Source organism: Podarcis pityusensis (genome assembly GCF_964106645.2).
Source record: "Podarcis pityusensis genome assembly, chromosome: 8".
In the NCBI taxonomy this organism is placed as follows: Eukaryota; Metazoa; Chordata; class Lepidosauria; order Squamata; family Lacertidae; genus Podarcis; species Podarcis pityusensis.
In genome coordinates, this window is record NC_138033.1 from 34,478,523 (window position 1) to 34,506,081 (window position 27,559).

Here is a 27,559-nt window from a genome sequence, read left to right on the forward strand (position 1 = left end):
GGGAGGGAGGGGGGAAATACTGCATTTGCCCCGTCAGGAATTTGCACTTGATTTTCTCACATTTGGGGGGGGTGGCGGCAGGGCAATCGGTGCCTGTCTCTCCTCCCCCCACCTCACCTCCCATTTGTGGCTTTCAGAGCAGGCTGAGAACATGCAAAACTTTGCCCTGTGGCTGTTTGGAAGGAAAATTGGATAATTCCACCCCTTCTGTGTTTGTCAGAAGGACGGACACACACGCATTCTAGGATCCAAATCTGTCTGCATACAGCCTTCTTTGCAGCAGGGTGGGGGCTCCTTGGACTCTTGTAAACAGAAGACAAAATATTCTTGAAATTGCAACCCTGTCCCGCTCCCTGGACTTGCTGGGACATGGACCCAGGGCAGCTGATCTCTGGGCTGATGCAGTGGAACCGCTCCCGCTCTTGCAAACCTGGGCAAGGCTGACTGTTGTGCATCTCTGGAAGAGCCTTTTTTCTTCTGAAAGCAGCTTCCCCCATCCAGCTCTGAGCGCAGGGAGGGGGGGTGCTCAGCCCTCCCCCCTCCCCCACAGATCCAGCTACCAGGCTTTTGTTACCTCTGGGCCCCTGGGATCCCCCTCGGCCTGGCGTTCCTCTCCAAAAAAGGAAATGGCCCAGCTGCCTGTGGCCGGCAACATCTGGATCCCATCCCAACATGAATGGGTCACGACTTGCTTTGCCTGCCTGATTTATTTGTGGGGAGGGAGTGGGAGGGTGGTGAGGTAATGGGGCAAGGCTGGAAGGCGACGGTGGGGGTGGAAATGGCCTTGGATGCAGGAGGCTCCTCTGGCTGGGGAACCACAGGGAGGGAAACTGCTGGGCTGGGTGACATGGGGGGGGGGGCGCGTTGTGGCTCAGGCAGGGAAGGAGGCTTTGCAAGGCGGTCTGTGAGGCCTGAGACCTTTGCTTAGCTTGTAGACGTGTCTCTCCCCCACCCCCAACCCACCCATTCATTTTTAGGAGTTGCAGCGCACTCCTCAATGCTGACTTCGACATTTCCTTCCCTGGAACCCCAGTGTGGGCCACTGAAGGGTTTAAGTTGCAAAGCAAAAGTGCATGCTCAGCAGTTCTTAAAGCCTTGGAAAAAGTGCCTTGCTGGATCAGGCAAAGGCCTGTGCTGCCAAGCAGAAGCTGCCCCCTGTGGACCATGCTGGGCTTGCTTCACTGGGCTGGTTAGTTCTAGATGCCCACCGCCTGTTCTGTCCAGGGAAGTCTCTCCAGGAGAGATGAGCTGGTCACTCGTTGGCTTGTTTGGACCTGTTTTCACCTGTGTGTGCTGCGACAGGGGGCTGGTACCCACTCCTCCTTGGGCCCCTTTCTTTTGCCAGCTTCACAGTCTTGGAGTGAGAAAAGGCTTTTGAAGAGTGAAAGGGGAAGAATCTTACACATACCCATGTGCCTTTATCAGCCATACAATTGCCTGCTCCCTCCCTCCCTCGGCACCTGGCCCTGTTTATCTAAGTCTGCATGCCTTTCCTTTCCAAAAATGCCCCTTTAGTGCTGTCCAGGGCAGAGACTCAAATCAGTTTCCACTGGCACTCTCCCATGTCCCAACAGGAAGAGCAGTTTTCCTATGCTCCTGCCCTCCTGCCTCTGGTTCAGCCACTTGCACCCTGGGCTGGACTATGGCTTGAGGTCCTCAGTCCCCACCAGCAGCCTGGTCTTCCCTGGGACAGTATCTAGTTTCAGAGGGAGGTGGGCTAGGACTCTCCCCAAGGGCTACTTGCAAACCCCACCCCATTGCCTTCTCCATGAGGGGAAAACTGGCATACTTCCAAGGAGCTCAACTGGGTCCTGGGACCTAAAATTTGTGCAGTGTTGGGAAAAGAGCTTCCTGGATCAGGCCAGAGGGAGCCCATCTGGTCCAGCATTCTCACCATGGCTAACCATGTTCCTCTACTGGAAGTCCACAAGCAGGACTTGAGTGCAAATAGCAACTGCCTCCACCCAGGGGTGCCAGCCATGGTCCTGAGTGCCTCTGCAATTGCCTCCCACTGTGAGGAGGCTACTTTGATGATGGGAAGGGGAAACATGGACGGCTTAAGGTTTGTGCCCCACAGGTGGCTCTGCTGAGACAGGAAGCATGACAAGATTGTAGAGAGATGTGCAAATCCAGGTGTGCTGAGTTATAGAGACATGCACCACATTCTACCTGTCCGCTGGGAACCCCCAGCAAGAGGAACGATGGCTTTGCTTCTTCCCAAAAGGGGCTCAAACTGCCCAACTTGAAGGTGAGTGCTGGCCTAAGGTATGTAGCCTAGGCACCGATGAGCTCATGGGTCGACCTGACCCAAGGCTGTGAATTGAATTCTCTAACCCCTGACATGCCACCTGGTGGACTCAGCCATCCCCTCCCAACCACAACACGGCCTCAGCTCAAAGCCTCCAGGGTAAGGCTCTCTAGAACAGAGCCGGCCTCCCATCACCTTGCTCAAGGAGCTACAGGCAAGTGCTTGGGATATGGGAAGGTGGTCAGCAACAGCAAGTCTGCACAAAGGAAGAGCCAGGGAAGGTGGAGCCTAAGTGGCAACTGTGGGGCTGTTGCGGAGACCACAGTGGTTTGGTTCACTAGTTCCAAGAGCAAAGATCCCCAGGCCCACGTTATTGTTAATTTTATTTAGAGCATTTGGAAAGAAAGGCTCTCAGGGCAGCCTAGGTACAATCAAGACAAGACAGTCCCTACCCACAGGCCGACAATCTAAAGAAAACTCAAAACATGACACACAAGGGAAAAGAGACAGGCAGGGAAGAGGAAAACCAAATTCCAAATTCACGCACCAATTTCTCAACAGTTCCTATATTAGCCAGCTGGCTCAGTTCAGGGGCAGGAGGTGCCTGGTGGAGCTGGGCAAAGCTGATGAAATGAGCCTTCTGTTCCCATCTCTGCCACTGATGCAATGGCTGTCCCCAGGATGACATGGAAGGGAGAAGAGACCTGATGGGACTGGCCTGTCCCAGCAGAACTGATAATGGAGTGAGCTCTGCTTCCCAGCTCTCCCACTGCTGGAATGGCTGCCCCCAGTAAACTAGCAGCTAGCCTTGCCTTTCCCATAGACACAGCCTCCCTGTCACACACATTTCTGTCCCACAGCAGCAGTATAGGCCTCTCTGCTGTCCCAGCACAAGTCGGGGTGGTGGTGGTGGAGGGCATTTCCTAAACAGTGGACTCTATTCCCTGTCCCCACATCCCTGGTCCTCTTCTAGGCAGCTTCCTCATCCAGCCAGTGCCAGAAGCAGCTGTTTCAGGTCAACGGGAGAAGGGATAGATGGGTGAGGAGCGGGGTCCCCACCTGCAGTGAGTTCTTCCTCGGCTGAGGGGAGGTTCTGCTCCATTGGGGGGCTGCCTCTCCACTGCCATCTTTCTCGCTGCCACCACCCAGAGACGGAGAGCTGATCTACACCTCAAAAGCAAAGTGAAGGTGGCAGAATTCTGGATTGTATCACTGAGAGGCAGTGACTGGCCCAAGGTGAGCTTCATGGCCAAGTAGTGGCCTGACACACTAGCTACTGTACTACACTGGCTTTCTACAAAGTGCAACTGCTGCTAAAGGTCTTCTTTTTCTCCCCTGCACCACTTTTCTACACTGCACTGCTGTAAGACGCTTCCTCCCTCACGGCAGGGAGCAGCCTAACCCTACCCTAACCCCACATCCAAGGGAAGCATTCAGCACAAACATGGAGTTAAGCTTCCTATTTGCAAAGGCCTGGAATCACTCTGGGAATCACGACCTGGATGTAGAGAGCAGGGAAAAGGGTAAGCATGGCCTTAGTCATAGAATATAATGGTAGAGCTGGAAGGGACTCCAGGGTCATCTAGTCCAACCCCCTGCAATGCAGGAATCACTGCTCAATAATCCCTGGCAGATGGCCATCCAACCTCTGCTTAAAAGCCTCCAGGGAAGGAGAGTGCACTATGGTCCTCCCAGGCTGAGGTACAAGTACTCAGGGGACACCCATCCCCTCTCCTCCCTCTGCCCCTTACAAACCTCTCCTATGCCCTCAGGTCTCTGCTAGGCGCTCCAGGCACTGACCATTGCTTGCTTCTGTGTGCCTGTCTCCTACAGCGCTTCTCTCCTGAGCCCCTGCATCTACGTTCGGAACATTTAGGTTAAAATCTTGCATTAGAGGGTATTTCAATAACACGAATACAACACAACGGAATGTATTATAAAAATTTCCTTTATAGCCGAAATATAAAATAAAGAATAAGAAACTAGGGCAGGGGAGCAACACCCTAAAAATATGCTTTGTTCCACCACAAATGAGAAGAGAATGAGGAACTGGGGGTGGGGCTCCTCTTACACCCTCGTCCCTCCCATCTGAACTAAATGGCAGCAGGACTTGTGCCACATTTAAACTTCACAGGCTCCCCCAGGAGGGCACTGGATGGGTCGGGACTCAGGACTCACTAATAGGTCCTAATCCAAGGTGGTTTGCGAGAAGCGCACTCTATCATGCAAATATATGATAAAAGAGTAAGAAATGGGTCCCCAAATGCCTGCTTGGGTTTGCACTGCAGGGGGTTGGACCAGATGACCTATTTAGAGACCCTCAATGACCCCTACAGGTCAATGATTCTATAAAAAAGTGGGTCATGGGTCTGATAAGGTTGGAGATTCATGATCCAGGGTATGGGGTGACTGGGAGGAGGCAGCTGTATTTCCTCGCTGGTACCAGGCGAGCTCGAGTGAGGAATTCCGGCGAAGCCTCCTGAGCTCGCCCCGAGGCTGACGCTTCTCCCTCGTTACATCCCAACGGGAGGCGTCGCTTCTCCTTTTGTCCGTGCACGCGCTCTCCTCTGCACGTTTCCTAGTTCTTCGGTTCCCCGCCGAGCGGAAGTGGGCTAGTTGGGGACCGGAAGTCGCCGGCGCGGAAGTGCCTGGCTCACGAAAGCATGGCGGCTGCGTTCAAGAAGGCGGGCAAGTCACGCCAGCGGGAGCACCGCGAGCGGAGCCAGGTGGGCGGAGCAGGCAGAGGCGCCGCGGGGAGCGGGACGGGCGGACGGTCTCCAGTGGCGGCTTCTCCCTCCCTTCCCTCCCCGCCCGTCTCGAGTGTCGCTTCCAGGTTTGGGCTCTGCCTGCAGCAGAGGGGCCAGTGACCCCCGCAGGAGCCTCGTCTGGCTTAGAGGCCGCTGCCCTGCGCCTTGGCTGGGTGGGGAAGAGGTTAGAGGTCGAGGCCAGGGCTGCCCCTCAAGAGCCGAGGCCGCGGCGTCTCTGGAGCTCCTCTCTCCGCCTTCGGGGGGTGTCACTTCCGACGCCACCCTGTTGTACGAGGAGCTGCATTAGGAGGGCACCCGAAGGTTTCCTCCCTCTTCCCCTACGGAAAGGCCCCTTTGCCCTCTGGGTCCTTGCGGACGGTCCAGAAGTTCAATAGAAATGCCCGGTTGGAAGGGACCCCACCCCAAGGGTTCATCTACTCCAACCCCCTGCAATGCAGAGATCACAGCAAAAGCGTCGCTGAGAGATGGCCTTCTGTCCTCTGTTTAAAAACCTCCAGTGGAGGAGAGTTCACCACCTTCCGAGGTAGCTGGGTGTCAGACAACCGGGCCCACTTCGCTCAGTATGGTCTGCACTGACTGGCAGTAGTGGCCAGTCTCCAGAGTCCTTTCCCAGGCCTAACTGGAGATGCTGGCAGGGATTGGACGTGGGGCCTGCTGCATGGAAAACAGACACCCTGCCACTGAGCTTACAGGCCTTTTCCTTGGTGTTAATAAATGTGCTATAAAACAAGCTTAAACTTCAGTAGTCTACTTGTTTGTTTGTTTGTTTGTTTTAAATAAGACACCTGGCGCATATATCCACCTCCTATGTTTATTGAGCACTTGTCCCCATGTGTGTTTGTTTCTCTCTCCCTGCTCCCCATCCCCCAGCCAGCTTCGCGAAAGAATCTTGGAATCCTTGAAAAGAAGAAGGACTACAAACTCCGTGCCAAGTGAGTAATGTCCCTCACTCTCACAATATGCCTCCTGCAGCTGCTCACTAGGACCTGCCAGTATCTTGCACTGCAGCAATGTGATCATCATCATTTATTGCATTTATATCTCACCTTTTCCTCCAAGGAGCTCCAAGTGGTGTACATGGTTCTCCTCACTCTTCATTTAATACCCATCCCTCCTCATTTCATCCCAACAATCCTGTGAGGTAGATTAGGCTTAGAGGCAGTGACTGGCCCAAGGTCACCCAGTGAGTGTCATGGCCAAGTGGGGATTTAACCCCTGGTCTCCCAGGTCCCTAGTCCAGCACTCTAGCCACTGCACCACACTAATGTGGCTGTGTCAAGTTTGTCTGACCCTTAAATGTGCTGACCCCAAAATGGTGTGCAGGAGGTCTCTGCTACTTCATTTCCCTGCTCAACAGTTGATGAACGGGAAGGCTTTTCTTGCAGCAGGCAAGGAAATGGGATCTCCGCCATGGGCACTGGCAGGTTTTGTTGTTGGGGGGGGGCAGAACCTCAGTTAGTTAACTATTTTTATTGATTATAATTGATCAATTAAATAAATTTTATTGGGCCCAATTCTTGTGAGCAGCTAAAATTGGGCCCAAGAATGAATTGACAACCAATGTAGTTGTTTTAAAATATGGGTTGTGTGCCATCTAAATGGAGCCCCAGGCTGCAATGTGGCTGCTGCATCTTGAATGAATTGAGGTTTAAGTTGTCTTCATGACCAGCACCATGTGGAGTGTGTTACAGTAAACTAATCTGGAATATTTGGAGGGTAAAGCATTCCCTTAATCATCTGTAGTACTTTGTGTGTTCATGGCAGAGGCTTGCATTAGTTCCTGGTGAAATAGAAAAGCCCTGCCACTGGATCCAACCAAAGGCCTCTTGAGTCCAGCATTCTAGTCTCACAGTGGAGAACCAAATGCCTGTGGGAAGCCTCCAAGCAGGAACTGAGTGCAACTGCACTTTCCTTATTTGTGATGCCTGGCAGCTGATATTCAGAAGCGTAAAGGAAGGAGCAACTCTTCCCTTCCCCCTTTTCTAGCCCACTCGTAGCCTCTCTGTGGAGGAAACTCTTTGTGTGGAAAGGCTGTGCTAATGTGGATGTTTTGTTGCCTTTCAGTGACTACCATAAGAAGCGGAATGCGCTCCAGGCGCTTCGCAGGAAGGCCGAGGAGAAGAACCCGGATGAATTCTATTACAAAATGACCCGTGTGCAGCTCCAGGTGAGAGTCTGCCTTGGGAAGCAGCCCTGCATAAGGGGGGGGACATGGCTTCCTGCTTGTTTGTCCAAGAAGCAGATAGCGGATCAAATAGTCTTATTATCCTGAGTAGAGAATAGGATGGGACTATTTTTGAAGGGTGTGTATGTTCTGTGACCAACTTGAATAGCTTTAAAAGAGATTAGACAAATGCATAGAGGATTAGGCTCTATTTTACCTCCACTGTCAGAAACACTTTGATTCGGAATACCAGTTACTGCAGATTGGAAGTGGGGAGAGTGCTGTTGCATTCAAGTCCTCCTTATTGGCTTGCTGTTGGGCATTTGGTTGGCCACTGTAAGAAGAGAATTAGATAGGTCTTTGGACTCATCCAGATGGATGGGCTCTTCTTATGTGGGGCTGCATTGGGGGAGAGACAGTTGCAGTGTAGATTCTGCTGCTGACCTTCATGGCTTGACTGACTGGGTGGGGGTAGGGATAAATGCCCTTGTTTGCATCTGTATATTTGTCCGCTCCATCTTTTCTACATCTTGTGGAGCACAAGAAACCCCATCCTTGCTATTTTTGTCTTTGGAGTATTCCTGTTTAATTTTCCTGTTCTGTTTGCTTGTTTGTTTGCCAGACGGAAAAGGGGGGTTACTGGCTTGTTCTACAGTGCCTAACCAGTCAGATCTGTTGCAGAGATTGTTGTCATTTTAGGTTTCTGTTGTCCCAGCCCAATCTAAGCTCTTATGGCACCACTGACTCTGTCTGACCAGAAAGTATGTATGTTTTCTTACTGGCAGGATGGAGTTCACATAATTAAAAAGCAGGAAGAAGAAACCACGCTGGAGCAGCAGAAGCTGATGAAGACACAGGACCTGAAATACATTGAGATGAAGCGGGTAGCTGAAGTCAAGGTTAGAGCACATTCCTTTTTTTTTTTTTAAAGATATTTATTACAGGTTTAATAGTTACAGAAAAAAGAAGAAAGAAACAATAAAAAGTTCACAATACATCAAAAATAAAGAAAAAAACAAAAAAAGTACAACAGAACAACAAAAAAAGCAAAAACATTTAAAAAACACATCCAATATCTCTATATCTCTACCTTTCATTTACTTATGTCATCGACCTCCTCACACCTCCCTTTTTTGTATTCTTGTTCAATTAGCTATTTCAGCAAATCCTTTCCATCTTTCTTAATTTTTGTTCTATAATTTATCTTAACACAATTAACCTTAAATTTCCACTTTTACCCATTAACAATCTATTTTTTACTTAATTCTTTATAACATTTCTGCTAAAGCCATATAACTTCATTCCAGCAGCTTTCTAACATTCATTAATTTTACAATATTTCTGTAAATAAGCTTTAAATTTTTTCCAATCTTCTTCCACTGACTCTTCTCCCTGGTCTCGGATTCTGCCAGTCATTTCCGCCAACTCCATGTAGTCCATCAGCTTCATCTGCCATTCTTCCCTGGTAGGTAGATCTTGTGTCTTCCAGTGCTTTGCGATAAGTATTCTTGCTGCTGTTGTGGCATACATGAAAAAAATTCTATCCTTCTTTGGCACCAATTGGCCTACCATGCCCAGGAGAAAGCCTCTGGTTTCTTTAGAAAGGTATATTTAAATACCTTTTTCATTTCATTATAGATCATCTCCCAGAATGCCTTAATCTTTGGGCACGTCCACCAAAGGTGAAAGAATGTACCTTCAGTTTCATTACATTTCCAACATTTATTATCGGGCAAATGATAAATTTTTGCAAGCTTGACTGGTGTTATGTACCACCTGTAAATCATTTTCATTAAGTTCTCTTTTAAGATATTACATGCCGTAAACTTCATACCAGTGTTCCATAACTGTTCCCAGTCAATCATCATAATATTATGTCCAACATCTTGTGCCCATTTAATCATAGCAGATTTCACCATTTCATCTTGGGTATTCCATTTCAACAGCAAGTTATACATTCTTGACAAATTCTTAACTTTAGGTTCTAGCAATTCTGTTTCCAGCTTTGATTTTTCCACCTGAAAACCTAGTTTTTTATCCAAATTATATGCCTCCATTATTTGATAATAATGGAGCCAATCTCGTACTCTGTTTTTTGATTTTTCAAAGCTCTGTAGCTTTAATCTGTCACCCTCTTGTTCTAAAATTTCCCAATACTTTGGCCATTTGGCCTCCATATTGAGTTTTTTCAAAGCCTTTGCTTCCATTGGTGAAAGCCATCTTGGGGTTTTATTTTCTAACAAATCCTTACATCTTATCCAGACATTAAACAGTGCTTTTCTTACAATATGGTTTTTAAACGCTTTATGTGCTTTGACCTTATCATACCACAAATATGCATGCCAACCAAATACATTATTGAAACCTTCCAAATCCAAAACATCCGTGTTTTCAAGAAGCATCCATTCTCTCAGCCAACAAAAAGCGGCTGATTCATAATAAAGTTTTAAGTCTGGCAGGGCAAATCCACCTCTTTCTTTAGCATCAGTTAATATCTTAAATTTTATACGAGACTTCTTGCCCTGCCAGACAAATCTGGAGATATCTCTCTGCCACTTCTTGAAACAGTCCATTTTGTCCAAAATTTGCAGTGTTTGAAACAAAAATAACATTCTTGGCAATACATTCATTTTTATCACAGCAATTCGGCCTAGCAGCGATAGCTTCAAATTTGACCATATTTCTAAATCTTTTTTCACTTCAGTCCAGCATTTTTCATAATTATCCTTAAATAAATTCACATTCTTAGCAGTCATATTAACCCCTAAATATTTCACTTTCTTAACCAATGTCAGACCTGTCTCCTTCTGGAACTTCTCTCTCTCAATCTCATTTAGATTTTTCTCCAAAACTTTAATTTTCGTCTTATTCAACTTAAAACCTGCTACCTGACCAAATTCTTGAATCAGTTCTAATACTCTTTTCGTACTTGATTCTGGCTCCTAAGGTTAGAGCACATTCCTTTCACCCTCTGGGATTCCCACTGGAGTTAAAGGGAATTCACTTCCTGGCACTTATTGTGGGTGTATGAAGGGTTAACAGTCACCCCTGTAAATGCTGCTCCCTGGTCTACCACATGTGGAGTTGGGAAGGAATAGTGGTTGCGTTTGGCTGTCTTATATGTGACTTGGCTTGCTTGCAAGAGCCATGTGCCAAGCTTTCCACCGTGCTTCTGTTTTGTGTGATTCACCCTGGTCTGGTTTTTGTTCATGAATGATTGTGGAGAGCTGCCTGGCAGCTGGATGGCCATGCCTTGTGCTAGGAGGCTGCCCTAGACAGATGGCCTCAGGGAGCCTGGGGACCCTCCTTTCTATCAGGCCAGCCTATTGGTCCCACTGGTTCTGTTGCCTACTCTGGCTGGTGGTAACTCATCCCAGGGAGAGGAAGGCCTCTGCTTGTCAGGCAGAGGTGTTGGGGACTGTGCTTTTCACAGTCTGCGTGCAAAGCCTGTGCTCTTCCCTGAGTTCAGATCCTGCCCCACCACTTCCAGCTCGCCTGGTTCTGTGGCTCCCAGCGAAGATGAAGACTTGAGTCACTTTTCTCTCTTAGAAAATTGAAAGGCTGAAGTCGGAGCTCCACCTGCTGGAAGCCGAGGGCAAGCAGCCGAACAAACACACATTCTTTTTTGACACAAAGAAGGAAGGTAAGGGGGGCATGTATGGCGGATGTGGGGGGCACTTGGCTGCTCTCTCCCCACCCTCCTCTTTCTTGTTTACTTTTCCTTCAGAGGAACCTTCCTTCTCATCCTTCTCCTTTGACTCTAATGCACTTGTGCTGAAGAATGTTGTGGGGGTTGTGGGATGGTAGTTGGAAGAGGGGAAGGGAGGGAGCTGCCAGAGGCATAAGAGCCTGCTGGATCAGGCCAAAGGGGGCCCATCTAGTCCCACATTTTGCTCTCACAATGGCCAACAAGATGCCCATTAGGGGAAACCTGCGAGTGCAGGATTTGAGCACAAGAGGCCTCCCTCCTCCTATGCCTTCCAGCACCTAGTATTCAGAAGCCCCCAGGCTGCTTCCTGTTCTGCATGACCCTTCCTTAGGGCTCTTGAGTGTCTGGTGAGTGGTGTTTCTTGGCTGACTTTGCCAACCCCAGGGCCTTCTCTTTTTTCCAGTGCAAAGATTTGACATTGCCACCCATCTGAACACTGCACCGGAGCTGGTGGGCAGAGTGTACAACCGGCCAACCCTTGAAACTCTGCGGAAGGAAACTGTTCGGGGGGCCACCACCCAGGGCCAGTTGAAGGTCTGTGCAGCTGCTTCTTATCAGCTCCCTAGAGTCTTCTGCTTGGGAGCTAAACTGAGGGTGTCGAAGTGGGAGGACCCATGTTCTCATCCTGGTTGCATGCTTCGGCTTATAGCCAGCTGAGTTCTGCTCATGTAATTGGAGTTCTGCTCCACTTAAATGAATGGATCGCAGCTATTGATTTCAAGGGGTTTTTTATGGGTACTTTGCGTAATGCTAAATATTGCCCCAAGTGCCACTAGGACTAGCGGAGAGGTGCTGGAGTTCTCTCAGCTCCCTGCAGATACGGGGTGACGTGTTAAATCTAGGTAGGCAGATAAGAAGGAAAATATTTCTCAGCCCGGGGTTGGCGGCTGCTGATTTTATTTATAGTCCTCAGGCTTGCACGATTTGGGAAATGGGCCAGAGGGAGCCAGACGTCTGCTCAGTGTGTTTGAGAGTGGGGGAAGGGGATTCCCCCCTTTCTTCCTCCACGTTCAGTTTGATTGGCTCCAGCCTATCAGGAAGCTCTGCAGAAGGTCACATGACTTCTGCCTGGGATATGGAGGAGGAGGAAGCCTTGAGGAGCAGAAACATTGGGCAATACCCAGCAGCCTGAGAGGAATTCAGGGGCCATCCAGAACTGCTGAGGCAGAGACTGCTGTGGCGGGAGATGGGAGATAAGGTCCCCACCCTCCTGTTGGCATATTGCTGAAGTCGCTGTGCTAGTTCAGACTGGTGGGTTCTCTTCTCTTCCAGGAGAACTGAGTCACCTTCTGAAGGTGCGACAAGTCTGGATCCGTCGTCCTCAATGGTGCTAATTAGCTCACACCTGCCTTGAGATGGCCTTGCTCAGGAAAGCTGGGTCTGGCAGCCTGGGGCCTGGGTGCCGTGGGGATCGGCAACATGCTCCCTGGAAATGGCATTGAGCCAGGCCCACAGGAGAGGCCCAAACTCCCTCTGTACCTGCTGTGGTGAGATGTGAGACCTCCAGGGTTCCCAGAGCAGCCTGCCTGCTTTTGTCAACCCACCCCATCCCACTGGCCTAGTATATGTTTATGTCCTTCCTTGGCCTGTTGCTGTGAATAGTTAGGAAGGGTTGGGTTGAAAGGAAATGCTCCTTTGGGAAAGTCCCTTTGAGAATCCAGGGGAGAAGTTTGACTGCAGGGTGTCTGTGGCTTCTCTTGAGAATCTGGCTGCAGAGGGCTGCTTTTTCACATGTTGAATGTTTAGCTGTGAGATGGACTCTGGTGAAGGTGCCCTTCCTCAGTTACAACTCACAGCAGCCAGCATGACTTCTTGTCAAGGATGATGATGGGAATTGTAGTCCAGCAACATCTGGAGAGCATTGGAATAGGGAAGGTTTGCCTGCAGGGTTGAAAGTGGGGTATGCTGGGAACTTTCACTTAACCCACCGAGAAAGAATTGGAGGCAGCCTTGGGCATGGTGTCTTCTCCTTAAGATCGGTTGGAGACACCTGGCGTTTCAGGGAGGACTTGTTTCTGTCCATTGCCAAAAGCAATAAATGTCTCTCTCTCTTTTGTCTTAAGAAATTAGCCCGCCAGAGGAAGAGTCAGTACAGCCTCCTGAAGCAGCGCATTGAGAGGGAGCGGAAGATGTTTGTCATCGCTCAGAAGCTCCAGACCCGGAAGGACCTTTTGGTGAGGGAGCAGACTGTGTCTTTGCCTTCCACCTACTATTGCTTCCCTTTGCTCTTGGCTGAGGTGGCAGTATCTTGCTACTGCCTTACAGTGGCTTCTCCTGCCTCTTTTCCAGGGAACATGGGAGGGGGGTCAATGTGTGTCTTCAGAGAGGATCAGTCAACCCTTCCTGCTTCCCAAGGGTTATGTGGGCAGTTCCACAACCAGTTTGAGAGACTGAGAGATCTAAGATGGGTTGCTTGACTCCTTGCTGCTTCCCAGCCCCCTACCCTATGCCTGGCTTTTCTCTCTTGAGCCTTATGAGAAGGGTATGTTGCTTTAAGAAGCCCCACTTTCTTCTCCCCCAATTTCAGGACAAAGCCCACAAAGTGAAGCTGAAGAAAGAGACCGTCAACCAGCCAGCTATTTACAAATTCCAGTTCAGGCGGAAGCGCTGACTGCTGTGTGCTGTGGTGGGTATGATGAAGGACATCTTATTCCACGATAACTTAGAGGAGGTTCCCCCACTCCCACCCTGGCAAGTGGCCTTTCTTGGTGGAGCCGTCTCATTGCACAAATTCATTTTCTCGTTTTCAGAATAAATGTTGTCTTGTATACCTTCTTTTCAAACAAATCTGGTGGGAGCAATTCTGATTTCTATTGCTTGTGTGAAGGGGCTCATTGAACATGCAGAGATGGGGCCCTAAGGTGGCCTTGTCAACCCATCATAACTGGCAAGAAAATGTCTCTTCCTCTCCAGATTTTGAACTTCTGCACTGGAACACCTGGGTATGTAATGCAAGTGGGTGAATAATAATAAATTCAAACCAAAATGAGCAGTGAGACTTGCATAAAGAAGGTATTTCTTTTCTTCACTCCATGTATTAAGTTATTTGGCAGTTGAGATTACAAGAATATTGACTTTCCCTGTCTGGGATGGGGCTTACTTTGGTTTCCTCTTGTGTAGGCAGAGAGCTAAGGGGAAGGATTGGCTGGGAGTCATGGCAGCCCCAGATTCCCCCACTCGGTGAGCTGTGCTGATTGACTAGCCTGCCGTAGGCTGCTTTGCTTCTGAAGGATTCTGAAGGGGTTTGGCTGAGCCCCGCCTGGGATGTGGAGAGGGTAAAATTCTGCCCACCTTCTGCTCTCCGCAGGTACAATATATTGTGCCACTGATAGGGCAGCAGGGAGAGCCTTCCAGAGGAGCAGCCAGCTGGCATTGCCCATCTGAGCTTCTTGGACTTTGCCTAGCAGTGGAGGCTTAGTGCGGAATGCCCAGCAGGTGGCAGTGCTGCTCTGTGGCTGCAGAGGACTGTGCTGGTTGGGGGAAAGCCAGCCAGAGCAGAAAGGGAGCTGCTGGAGTGCTCCTAACCACTCAGCCAGAGGTTGCTTGCCTTGACTCCCATCTGAGATACCAAAGAACTGAGCCAATGTTGTTTGAAGTTGATGCTGATGCTGCTTTCAGCATGCAGACCCCTGTGGTGTGGCTCAGGTCTTTGTCTCCAGCAAGATCAATTGGGGTTTCTGTTTACTTTTGTTCTTAATGTGTGTAGCTGAACTGCATTCTTCGAGGTGGACCTTTGCAAATGGGTTTCTGCTGCCAGGAGAGGGAAGCCCAGCTGGGACACCCTCATCATAGGCTTCAGGCTCTCACCTCGATGAGTGCCCCTCTGGTCCCCCCCCCCCATGTTCTCCAACCATATGAGGAGGCAAAAGAGTGAGGGGCATCCTGTATTCTTTCAAGGTGGGCCCTTGCTGGTTTCCTCTGGGCACCTGATGGTTGTATGTTAGGTGGTAGGCTTTGGTGATCCAGGCTGATGATCCTGCAGAGCCCTGTTTACTTGGTATGATGCACACCATTAGAATCTCCTGCATTCTCCACACCAGTATTATATAAGGCAGAAGGAGAAAGGAGGGATCTGAAATGCATTTTGGGGCAGACATCCCAGCTGCCTCTTTCCTGGAAGTGTGCCTGCCCACTTGTGGCAGGTGTTCAATCCCACCTACAGCAAGAATGCTGTAGCTCAGCAACCCAGGATTAGGTGCAGGGAGGTTTGCTTCCTAGACAAGGCATGCAAAGTCTTTGCTAAGGTCGGTCCCTCCTTTCCTCTTTCGGCCCTCAATCTTGCAGAGAGTCGCCCTGCTCATCTCACACCTGGGGCAGTATTTTTTCCTGCAACCTCATCCAATCCCTACAGGGTTTTGTGAGGGCGAAAGGCTGCAGAGGAGCATGAGAAGAGCCTGGAGGCTGGATCTAACCAAAGGCTGCCCATCTAGTCTTGCACTCTTATTTCGCAAGGCCCAAATGAGCCGAAAAGCAGGACCTGAGTGCAAGAGCACTTCCCTGCCCCGTCTGATCCCCCCAATAATTGGAATTCAGAAACATGCTCCCATCTCTGAGCCTGGAGATGATGCAGCCAGTGTGAGCAGTAGCATTTGGTAACGTCTTCCTCCCTGAGTAGGCATTCTAAGAGCCATTTGTAGGAAGGTGATTCTCATGCCCCTATCTCTAGCAGGTCAGCATGGAGCTTTCGGAGCCAAGGGGTTGCTGGAGGCTTGTTGCCAGGTTCTCCTTACCACGTCAAAAGAGGTGCTCAGCCCCCCCCACCAACCCAATTTCTTTGGACTTGGGGTCATCTTGGCCAGCTCTGGCATCATTCATGCTTGGAATGTGGAAAAGGCTTCCATAAGGTCCTCCAGGCCCTTCCTGCTGCAGATAGAAGCCCAGAAAAGTGCCTAGATTGGCAACCAGGGCTGCTGTACAGATCTCTCTTCTCTTCCAGTGTCCCTGGGACAATGCTCTGAGTGCTGAGGCACCCATACAGCTCTTTTGCTGCAGGACTTTCCTGTATTTCTCAACCCTGGTGAAGTCTGGAGTGGGAAGCATGGGGTGGGGTCTCTGAGCCCCCAGCGCCTGCCTGGAGGGATCTGTGGGGGAGAGAAGCAGCTGGGGATAATTATAGTAACAGGAACTGAACAGGCAGGTTTCTGGGAGCTGGAAGCTCCTTCCTCCCTCCCCGTCTCCCTGCTGGGTGATGGTGCAGCTGGGCTCCAGGTGACTCAGTGTGTGGCAAAGGGTGGTGGAGCCCTCTTGGGAAATAACCTACTTGCTTGTGCCACAGCCGGGCAGAGAGCCAGCTGCCCGCTTGCTGCCCTGAGCCCGGGCTGCTTGGGGGCCACTTGCCTGGGCTTCTGGGTGGCTGATCGGGGGAAGCCCAGAGTGTTTGCCTATCCCTGCTCTCTGAATTTGGCCTCCCTCAGAGGTGTGTGAAGATAGGTATGTTTGTGGAGAAGAGAGCCCTGCAGGCTTCTTTTTAAATCCTCTCTGCAAGCCTGCAGATTGATCAAGAGTTTGTCCCAGAGCAGCAGCAGCCTTCTCTCTGTCAGATAGGAGGCAACTGAGCACCTTGGCTGCAATCCCACTGGGCTAATTCAAGCTGAAGCTTTTCTGCCTGCCTGCACCCTGCATAGAGTAGGGAGCTGTCCTAGACCACCATGCAAGCCCATGTCACTCAGCCTTGCTTTCACTGGGACTGGCTGCGAATCTCCATGGTTTCAGGCAATGTCTTGCTGAAAGGAAGGGGAGAGGTCAGGGTTTGAACTTGGGACTTTTTGCATGTAGTTTGATATATTCCAGAGTGGCTTCTGACAAAGAGCAACCCAATTGCACTTTCGTATCCATTGCCACTGCTAGGAGCAGCTAGCCTGCATCTTGGGCACAGCTGTCAACATGAGGCTTCCCGCGGTTTGAACATGGGCTGTCACTCCGTCACAGGAAGTCATGGCATTGGCATGGTTGGAGCTTCACGCTGGGTCCTTGGCAAGGGGCCTTTGGTGCCTCGTTGTGCTTGAGGAGTCCTCAGAGAAGGAGGTGGTTCAAGGTAGCCTCTGCTTCTATCCCAGGCAGGTCAGGGCAGTTAATAACAGCTGCCACAGTGTGCCAGGAACGTATTGACAAGGCTTCCCTTGAACCATTGCTGCAGCGCCTTCCAGCCCCAGCTGCTTTGAAAGCCAGTCCCTGGCGCAGAGCAGGAGGAGAACATAAGAGCCTGCTGAATCAGGCCAGTGGCCCATCTAGGCCAGCATCCTGTTCTCACGGTTCTTAACCAGATGCCCCAAAGGGAAACCAGCAAACAGGACTCTGAGCACAAGGGCAGTTTTTCCCCTCCTGAGGTGTCCAGCAGCTGGTATTCAGAAGCATTGCTGCCTCTCCTAACTGTGGAGGCAGAGCATAGCCATGGCAGCTAGTAGTCATTGATAACATCCTCCATGAAATTGTCTAGTAGTCATTGATAACCTCCTCCATGAATTTGTCTATAACCTTTTAAAGCCATTCAGGTTGGTGGCGATCACTGTCTCCTGTGGGAGCGAGTTCCATAGTTTAACTTGTGTGCTGCGTGAAGAAGCATGGGTCAGCCAAATCCAGCCTGGGGGCTTCTGTGGAGTTTCAGGGCAGAATTACTGAGCAGCCCAAAGAAGTGGCATGGGGAAATAATTTTGCTGGTGGAGAGGACCAAGCAGTCAAACCAGTCGCACACACACCTGCACTTGAAAGCCCCATGGATGGGCTGCCCTGGACATCCTGCCAGGAGCCCCAGCCCCCAGTCAACCCTCTCCGTTGCTCTTCTGGGAGGGGCGAGCAGTTTCCTCATGCATTGTCATGAGCTGGGGGCAGGGGGACAGGCAGGCTTTCTTCTTAGTCAGAGCTGGAGCCGAGGTCTGTTTTGGCTGCTCATCAGCATCAGGGAACTGTGTCCCTGCGAGGTTTGATACAATTTAATTAACCTAATTAAAAGCTCTGATTGCAGAGATGATTGGGGTAGAGCCAGCAGCAACTGCATATTTATAATGAGCTGGAAGGTGTGGGACCTCCGCCAAGCGATATGCATCTCTAATGAGCTGCTGCTGGTGCGATCTGAGCGCGCCTTTGGAACGTGAACATTTATTTTTGGCAACGGCGGGCAGTTTATCGCCAAGACGCGGAGGGAGGGAGCCTCCTTCCTTCCCAGCTCCAGGCGTGGCTCTCCCACTCCCAGCCCCCTTGACAGACACAGACACAGCCTTGCCAAGGTGCAAAGGCAGGCAGGCAGGCAGGCAAGCAAACAAACACCCACCCTGCGTGCAAATCTGAGCCCAGAGAGAGAATCAGAGAGATGCACCCAGGCTCCTTCCCTCTCAGTCATTCATAAAACCCAGCACATACTCCATGCTCCTGGCCTCATGCAGCCCACCCTCTGAGCCCTGCTGGTACATGCAGTGTCTACACCCATCCACCCCAGCTGCCCAAATATCTCCCTACTGTCTAAGTAGCCTCTCCATGCCCTTTTGGGGGAGCTCCCGCAAGGCCTGGCTCTTTCTCCAGCCTCTGACTGAAAGAGACTCTCAGTCCACCGAGACCAGGATAGGCTTTGGAGAGCCACTGTGGTGTAGTGGTTAGAGTGTTAGACTAGGATCTGGGAGACCAGGGTTCAAATCCCCACCTGAGTCGTGAAACTCACTTGGGTGACCTTGGTGGCCAGTCAGTGCCTCTCAGCCTAACCTACCTCACAGGGTTGTTGTAGTAATTAGGTGAGAAGGAGGACCAAAGGGAATCTTGCCTGCCCCACTACCTGAGTGAGTTTTAACCTTTTTCCATGCATAGCTGGAGCACCTTCCCACCAGTTTGGACCCAGAGCGGTGGCTGATCCATGCCAGGCTGTTGCTGGGAGGCAAGGGGACAAGATGGTCAGTGAAGGAACACCCACACCCCCCTCCTTCCAAACTGCATTAGTTCCTCTGCACAGCAAGGAAGCTTCCTCAGAGACCTCACTGTGAGATCTAGTTCATCTGCAGTGGACAGGACAGGCCTGGCCTGGTCACAGGGGAGAAGGTCAGAAGATAAAATGAGGCAGAGGTGTGTAAAGGTGTGGGAGTCAAGCAGGGAGGTGGAGAGCTGTTTTGATGTTGACCACTATTTGTTGGCAGCTCCACTTCCAGGGATTCATCTTTCTGCAAGCACAGCACCATCTTCAGGCACATCCTCCAGGGATTTTCTTTTCCTTTCTTTCGGACCAAATGGGCCCTATGGTGGCTTGCAATCTTTAAAAATGTATCAGTAAAAAATAAAATGCAGAACTTGTTACACATTTTTTTAAATGTTAAATTGGAGCTAACTAAAATAAATTCAGTGGAGGGGAGGAAAACACTCAAGGCTTGGTGAAATAAACATGTTTTTACAGTTTGCCCAAAGGGTCTTAAATGAATGGGCTCCTTTGGTTTCCTGGGTACTGCAACTTCAAAGACTCCTCTCACCTCCTGTATCCCAGCTGAGTGCACCTCTAATGGAAACGTGACCTGGAGCAAGGCAAACACAGTGTGATATCAGCAGGTTCATGTTATATCAGTAAGTTCTTGTAATATGGCCCATCACAAATCCTGGCCCCAAACTGTTAGGGCATTGAATCGGGCCCAGAAAGGAAATGGCAGTCTGTGCAGATTGTACAACTCTGGAAACAGCCCAGGTGAAGTTCTGGCAACTGCCTCTTGATTTCCAGACTTGTTTCAAAGGCAACCCCACAGAGAGCATCTTTCAGGCATTAATCTTGATAGGATGGTAGCATGTTTGACAGTGACCACCTCTTTTCTTTTTGATGCACTTTGGAAATTGGGCAAAACCACTTGGAGCCACAGCTGCCCCCTGAGCATCCAAGAGTGCTCCTAAACTGTGGACCTCAACCTTCCAGGGTATGGAACCTCATTTAGGACAGGGAGGTCAACGAAGGCGCCAGGCGGACCTCTCTGGGGAGAGTATTCCATAGACGGAAAACTAACTCAAAAGTCCCTTGTGGTCATAGTGAACTTATGCCCAACTTCCAAGGAGATCGTAGCACCAATGCCCATAGGGTAGCAATCCTCCCCCCACCTCCTGAATAAGGCCCCTTGCATCAGAAATAACTGCACCATCATTTCTCTGGGGGATTGGGGATTTCCACTGTAAAAGGCCTGGTGGGACAACAGTGGTGACTGAGCTACCAACTTCAGAAGAAGTAGTCGTCATCACCGATCCCACCACCTCATCTAAAGAGTATGAATTTGAACCCCTTGTCTGCCTGCCTGTGAAAGATAGCATCATCTGGTTTTACTGGCCATACAGGGAAATCAGAAGGCTGCCTTGGCTCAAAGAGGACCACCACCAGCAGCAGCAGCTAGTCACCAGCTCCAGCTGGCTATCCCACCACAGCAGAACAGAGAGACAGGAGTCCACACAGCTGCACATGGTGGGTGGGTGGCTGGCAGGGGTTCAGTGCATTGAAGTAGCCCAGATTGAGCCCTGCTTGTGTCTATGCCCCCAAGTCTTTCCTAATCCCTCAACAAGCAGGGTGGAGTCCCAAGGAATGTGTTGGGGGTGGGTGGGAGGCATGTGCGTGTCCTCAAGTGACCGGCCCCCTCCTCTAAGGTGGCTCTAGCCTCCCACTGCACGGGGGTGGGAAACACTGTGGTTCCAGGAGTCACATTTTTGGAGTGGTCTCTCTGCTGCCCGAGCAAATAAATGTCCCAGCAGGCGGACAATTGTGTGCTTATGAGGGGCTCTGCCGGAGGCTCAAGTGCCCTTTGTAGGGGACTTGTCAGCAGTGTGTGCTTTTGCTGCGCGTACACTGAGACCCCTCCTCTCCTCCCTCCAGAAGAAAAGGCTTCGCTGAATGCCCACACTGGGGACTTTGTTCCCCGGGGACTTGAGGGCTCTGTGGCCTGTGCCAGCCTTGCGAAATGGGTCTTGCAGACCTGCGTGGTGAGAGATAATGTTTCCTTCTTATCTACTGCTGCCCACCTACACGAGGGCCAGGGGGCTGACCTTCCAAAACAAGCCTTGATTCTTCCGAGGATTGTTGGCACCCTCCCAGGCCCGCTCTGCTCACAGGGTGGCCCTTGTGCTCGCTGCATGGAGGGACCCCGATCCGTGGCTCAGCCCACGCAGGCTGAGGCTGCACAAAGGGAGCTCAGGCGGCCGCTCGGCCCCTCCCCGGGCATCTTCTGGGCAAGAATGTTCCCTTTGCTGCATATAATAATATAAATGCACACAAAGGGAGGTGGCTGCCTGCGTCAGGCCTTTCGCTTGCTCTCTTGGGAGCACAATCTCGGCCCCCCAAAGGTGAAATCTCTCATCACAGCTGCCCATGAATCTTGGGCTGGCTTCATTCAGTTCCTATGGAGATCTGAAACTTGATTTTAAAGGGGCCCAATTACTACAAACTCGGGGTACAATCCCATAGAGCAGGTATATTCAGCCTTTTCAGGTTCAGGATCCACTTTTAACCCAAACATGCATTTGGGGGACTTGTTTCTTAATTTTTTATCCTGCTGCAACTGCCCTTGGATCAGGCTGCAACCCACCAGTCCAAGGCTAAGGAGGAGTCACACAGGCTCAGTGGTAGAGCATTTGCCTTGCATGCAGAAGGTTCCAGGTTCAATCCCCAGCATCACCAGGTAGGCTTGGGAGAAATCACTGAGAGCCACTCAATGTAGACAGTACTGAGCAAGATGGACCAGTGGTCTGACTCTGGATAAGGCAGCTTCCGATGTTCCTATGAGTGGATGAGCTGCTGGGCTGGTGGAGCTCCTCTGGGATGGCCAGCAGAAGCTCCATGAGGGCAGAAGCTCCTGCAGCAGAGCCGGCAACAATAGGGGAGGGCTGTGGGCCTGGCACAGTTTGGGCACATCCTCTGCCCCTTGGTTTGAAGGGCAACAAGGACACCTGGGGCTGGTGGAAGAGAAGTCAATGGGAAAGGGAATATCAAAATAAGAAAGTCCACCTCCCCCCGGAAATGACAGAGGGCAGGATACAGTGCAGCTCAGCTCAGCAGCTAGGCACAGCAGCACCCCTCAAGCAGTCAATAAGCCCCCTGCACAAAATGTCCAGATCAAAGGATGAAGCTTTCCTCTGAAAAGGAAACACCTGCTTCCAAAAAGAGGCTTCTGAGCATGTGCCAAGTACCCTTTCGAAAGGGCTTCAAGGTGTGCCTGAAGCCCATCACTCCCATCTCTTGGAAAAGTCACATCCCCACCCCTTTTTCTGCCTAGGTCAGGGGCAGAGTGTTCCGCTTTGGGACGATGGAGGGCCTTGTTAACAGAGTTGCCTGGCCTAGATCCCATCAGGGTGACAGGTGTGGGAACGTTGAGGATATTAGGAGAGGATATCTTGATTAAATATCCTTCCTCACTCATGCTAGTGAGCAGAGCACATTCCCCTGTATATCGCAAGAAGCTAGTTGGTAGATTCATTAGAATCTCTTGAGTTAAGCAATCCAGTCTGGCTTGTCCAGTTTGGATTTGTTCCTGGTAAATTCCCCTTTGATTCCCTCTTAAAAAGAATAAAGACACAACAGTGTTCTCTTAAAAGTAATAAGAAGTTTACTTACATTCAGTTCACAGTGTGATCCTGAAGACAGGCTTTGGCTTGCAGTTACAGAAGAGAGTGTGGGTTCATCCCATATGGGGACTGAGCCCATGTGCTGCTGGCTGAGAGCCAGCAGAGAGCAAAAGAACAACAAGATGGAACAAGGTGAAACAGCAAAAGGAGAAGGGAAGATGGCTGCGTGACCAGCCCTTTTATGGGGTCTCCCAGGGTCATGCCCATCTACCTGGTCACACGTAGGGGAAGGATGCTCCAGACAGGTGTGACAGGAAGTCCTCCTGGCTGGAGTAACATCCCCCTGTGTGTCCACTCTGGGCAAACAGGAAATGGTGTATTTGACTGCTACAGTGATGTCACATCCCACAATAGGTTGTGGGAGCATGAAGGACCAGGCAAGAGGGGTCCCTTCAGTCCAGGCCACCACAGGGCTCATGGCTGCCAAAAGGTTCTTTGGCACTTTGGAACTCCCTGTCTATTAATATCAGGGGGGTGCCTTCACTGTACTCTTTTCGAAGCCTGCTAAAAGCATCCATGCTTAGACAAGCCTACCCACAGATTCAGAAAGCGGATGCGAGTTTATATCTCTTTTTACTCTATTTTACTCTCTTCTAGAAAGTCTTAAATTGTTATTAATTCTTCTTAGTGGTAATTGTGTAGTTTTATCCTTTTTGTAAACCGCTTTGAGATTGTTGAGTTTTGGTTTTTTTTAAACCAATCAAGTGGCGTATAGATTTTATGAAATAAATAAATAGTAGTTAAAGTGGGCTACTGGAATGTGCCCACTGCCCTTGGCACAGGGACAGCTGTGTTTGCCAGATGCAGACAGGCAAATGCCCCCCATCTGGCTAGCCCTGTGTGTGGGATCGCTTTGGGAGCCTCTCTCCTTGCTGGAACAGTCAGGGGGGCATCGCCTGCCTGCTGCACATCTGGGTGAAGTGCAGCGCCCTGCCCAGCCCCAGCTGAATGCACTCCGTGTTCCAGCTGCATTCCAGGACGGGAGAGCTGAACTCTGGCCAGGAGGCCTCGGGTGGACGGAAGCAGCAACCATCCCATCTATGCAGCTGCTTGCCAACTGTCGTCAGAAGGAAGGGATGCCCTGAGCCAGTGACGCGCGCTGGGCTGGCGTGGGGCTGAGGCCCTCCTGCACAGCACTGGCCAGCCTGCCAAGAAGGGGGAGAGGAGCTGCTGTTGCGGCCACCGGATCCTGAACCTTCCTCCAGGGTCAGGCTTTAGTCAGGAGAATCAGAAACAGTGCCTACTGCTGGGTCGTTCCTGACCTCTCTGCCTATTTTAGCTGGCACAGAGCTGCCCGACTGATTTGGGAATGGAATGGAATGTCTTTGCTAATAGGATCTGGGCATTCTGAACATCATTTTTCAGAATGAACTGAGAATCACAGAACTGTAGGGTTGGAAAGGACCTCAAGGGTCATCTAGTCTAACTCCCTGCGATGCAAGCATCACAGATGACTATCCAATCTCTGATTAAGGAAGGAGAGTCCACCACCTTCTAACTTACACACTTAGGGCCAGGTTTGTGCAAAGGTAGGGGGAGGGCGTGGGGGGGGGACAGCCAAGTACACTTGCCCCAATCCTCAGAGGGCTAAGCTGGCCAGTGTGGGGCGGGGAGCTGTCAGGGACCAGCTACTTTTTGGTTTGAGTTTATAACTTTATTCTAACAAGACTCCCACCTGGGTCTCAGACAAGCACTGCACGGGCCTTCTTAGAGCACCTGTGTGGAAATGGGTGCATGTTTTGTTGTCTAGAACAGCTCACCTTGAGCTTAATAGTCCAGAACTCTTCCATATCAACTAAGAACAATCTGATCCATGCACCAAGTTCAGGAGAATGGAGTGAAGCATCCTTAGAAGCAGTTGCGGAGGAAAGGGGTGGCGGGGGCCACAGGCTGCACTGGAGCTGCAGGGCGCCCTCCAGTGGATGGGCCCAGTGCTGCCTGAAAATGCAGTATGGGATGCGGCTCCAGCCACCACCTCCTTCCTGGCTGCGGCTGCATTGGTGGAAGAAGGGGGGGTGCGGTCTGCCCCAGGTGTCATCCCTGGGGGGGGGGTGTCATCACCATCCAGCCCTCTAGGACACTAGCCCTGCCCCCATGTGCACCGTTCCAGGTGCTGGAACAGCTAGCTCCATCTCAGCTGCCCTCTATCTGAGCGGGAGGTGGCCGGCCCCTGCCCTGGCTCTCCCTGTCTGGTGGGTGGCTTGCCCTGTCCCCATGGATGGCTAGCCCTGCTTCCTGTTCTAGCTACGCCGCTGCATAGAACCTGTGCCCCGCTGCATTAATCACATAAGCTAATACCCAGAGTTGCTCTGGCTTTTGCCTTCTCTCTCTCTCTCTCTCTCTCTCTCTCTGTGTGTGTGTGTGTGTGTGTGTGTGTGTGAGAGAGAGAGAGAGAGAGAGAAAATCTTTGTGGTGTTCCTCTGACTCTGTCCTCTCCAGTTCTTTAAGGTGTTGGCCAGAACTGGGGAGAGCATACTGGCCACCACCTACCACTAGGGCAAACACAGGCACAGGCAGCCCCTGCTTGCAATGTTGGAATTATTGGTGCAACCCCAAATGACATTCCTTGCAGGTGAAGCTTTTGTAAGATCCTTGTTGTCATGCTTCTTTACTTCGGTTGGGTCAGAGATCCCAGCAGCCTCTCCGCCATTTTGGCCAAGAAGTGTTCCCTTTACTTTTATCTTTCTTGAACTTGTTCCTTATAGCAGGGGATGTTCAACTGAGAGTCATTCCAGATGGGGGTTTAGTGCTATCAATGGGTCTTCCAGACATTGCAGGTGGCTCACCTACCATTTTGTTTTGACATAAGATTTCCCCCAGAAAGGATAAATCCAGATTAAATTGTGTGCGCGCGTGCGTACGTGCAAGATGGCATTTTGATGCAATGATGCCATGTGAACCCTGTGAAAAACTCGCACAGATGAGAAGCATCTCCCACCCCCACAATAAACACTCACCTGGAAGCAGCCTGAGGGCATTTTGAATCTAAGTCCCATCCTCTGATCTCCTCACCACACTGCCCTTCCTATCAGTCTTGTGCTCGTTGCTGTGAGCAGCTCTTGTGGTTGTTGTGTGGAGAACGGAGGCAAACTTCCACTTTCCCCCTTCTTGCATCAGCAACAAATGTGAAGGGCATGTTCCATCTGCCTCTTTACCCAGCACACTGGTGGAGACATCTCACACACGGCAGAACCCAAGAGAAAATCCTGCTGCTCTGGAATGGGGTAATGTTGGTGGCACCTCGGCATGCAAATCCCCTCCTTAAGGCTTCCCTATTGCATGCCTCTGAGAGCCCCTTGCCTTTAGCCCAGTTTGTGAGCCACACAACTTGAGTCACTTGCCTCCACCCCAGCTGGCTACCAGCCCACCAGTTTCTTCCCACTGTCCATCCCCCCTCGGTGGTTGATGGACCCAGCAGTTTCTGGTTTGCAGCTTACAGAAGGGAGACCCAGACACTGCAAGGCCTGGCCTGGTGAGAGATCTGGGGCCCAGCTTGGCCTCCGTAGCTGGAGCTCCACCACTCCTTCCGTGACAGACAGGCAGGTCACTTGACAGGCCGCTCTGGGGTGCCCTGTGACCCCTGGTTATTTATGTGGCCTTGTGAAATTGATGTGCCTAGAGCCCTGGGACAGATAAGTGGAGGCTCCGTCATTAGTTTAAGCAGAGGTGAAAGGTGGTCAATAAAGAGGATTTCATGTCGCATTGATCATCCCTTGGCATTTCTTCCTGGCTCCCACCTCCCAGCCTCCAGGAAGAGCAATTAAAGGCAGAGCCAAAGCTCCACTGGGCAGCGCAGCAGAATTTCCAAGGGTGGCCCAGGGAGCAAGGTCCCTGCCCCTTGAGCCTGGCTTTGACTGCCAACGCAGGCAGGGCTCAACCAGCCTTGCCACAACCAGCCACTCACAGGCATGGAAACAGTTGACTCTGAGAGCTTTGCAGTTTGTTTCTTCAACACCTTCATCAAACAATGCAGAGGCCACCTCCTGCCTTTCTTCCCCGGACTCCAAAATGGTAGGAGAATTTCCCTGCCCATCAACAAAGCAGAAAGCCAGGTCTATGGTGAAGTGGGGCATTGGTTCAATGGGCAGTGGTTCAATTTTGAATTGGTTCAATTTTACTAGTTTTGTTTTAATAATGCTTTGCAGACCTGTTTTTATGTTCCAGTTGCTATTTTCTATCCCATTGTGTGTGTTTGCTGTTAACAGAACACCAGCGTGGTGAAATGGTTTTACTAGTGCCTGGAAAACCAGGGTTCAAATCTCTATTCAGGCATGAAGCTCGCTGGGTGTGACCTTAAGCTCTATTGTATATTAGCTTCACAGGGTTGTTGTGAAAATGAAAAGGGGAGAGAGACCTGTGTATGCCACCTTGAGCTACTTGGAGGAAAAAAGGTGGGGTATAATAAATGCAACAAGCAAGCAAGTAAACATTAAGCACCATTTAGTAGAAAGGAAGAACAAACATTCAACCAACAGCCAAAGCCCTTCCTCAAAGGTCCTTGGTGTTTTTCTTGCTTTTGCCCTTCTCCCCCCGCCATTTCTGCCATCCTTCCAGTTCTCTTGCATAAGATCATATTGCTTCACATGAGACCTAGATTCATAAAATTGGAAGGGACCCTGAGGATCATCTTATCCAACCTAAATATGCAGCTCTCTCATATGGGGATAGAACCTGCAACCTTGGCATTATCAGTACCATGCTCTAACCAACTGTGCATAAAAAGTTATTCATTGTGGATCCTGAATGCTTGCTAGGAGAAACCCTCCACACCCCATCCACCGGTAGTGATGTGTTTTATGCAAGCCCAAAGGCAACAAGATTGGGGTGGGGTTGGGACTTCTCTCCCTTAGATCTTATCCATGCTTCAGAGGCTGCTGAGTGGCTCCTTACTTTGCCAGCTTGGTGGAGCAATTGACCAGGCCATTTTTAAATTTTTTTCAGTCCCCCCCACCCCCCTTATGACTTCCTTAAGTCTGCTGCTCCCTTTGACTTCCTCCATCTTTTGCCCATGGATTCTATAAGACCTTCTGGATGAGATGGGCAAGAGTGAGATCTGCCATGACCCCTCATCTGGCCTCCATCCCTCTTGGCTTTGGCACAAACAGGGCCCA

The 27,559-nt window shown here is 50.6% G+C and overlaps 1 protein-coding gene across 1 annotated transcript; it reads left to right on the plus strand.

Moving 5' to 3' along the window:
- Positions 1 to 4,841: 4,841 nt before the first annotated feature.
- On the plus strand, positions 4,842 to 13,676 carry UTP11 (UTP11 small subunit processome component). Its single transcript, XM_081018128.1, has 8 exons — positions 4,842 to 4,974; positions 5,887 to 5,948; positions 7,081 to 7,183; positions 7,966 to 8,079; positions 10,730 to 10,823; positions 11,293 to 11,423; positions 12,953 to 13,063; positions 13,417 to 13,676. Exons 1-8 carry the CDS (start codon positions 4,912 to 4,914, stop codon positions 13,498 to 13,500), a joined length of 762 nt encoding a protein of 253 aa, XP_080874254.1. The 5' UTR covers positions 4,842 to 4,911; the 3' UTR covers positions 13,501 to 13,676.
- Positions 13,677 to 27,559: the final 13,883 nt, after the last annotated feature.

Excerpts from the sequence above, each read along its gene's own strand:
- UTP11 (XM_081018128.1), top strand. The coding sequence starts at position 4,912 with ATGGCGGCTGCGTTCAAGAAGGCGGGCAAGTCACGCCAGCGGGAGCAC. Across the intron at positions 4,975-5,886 it reads AGCACCGCGAGCGGAGCCAG|CCAGCTTCGCGAAAGAATCT; the intron begins GTGGGCGGAGCA and ends CCCATCCCCCAG. Across the intron at positions 11,424-12,952 it reads CCACCCAGGGCCAGTTGAAG|AAATTAGCCCGCCAGAGGAA; the intron begins GTCTGTGCAGCT and ends TTTTGTCTTAAG.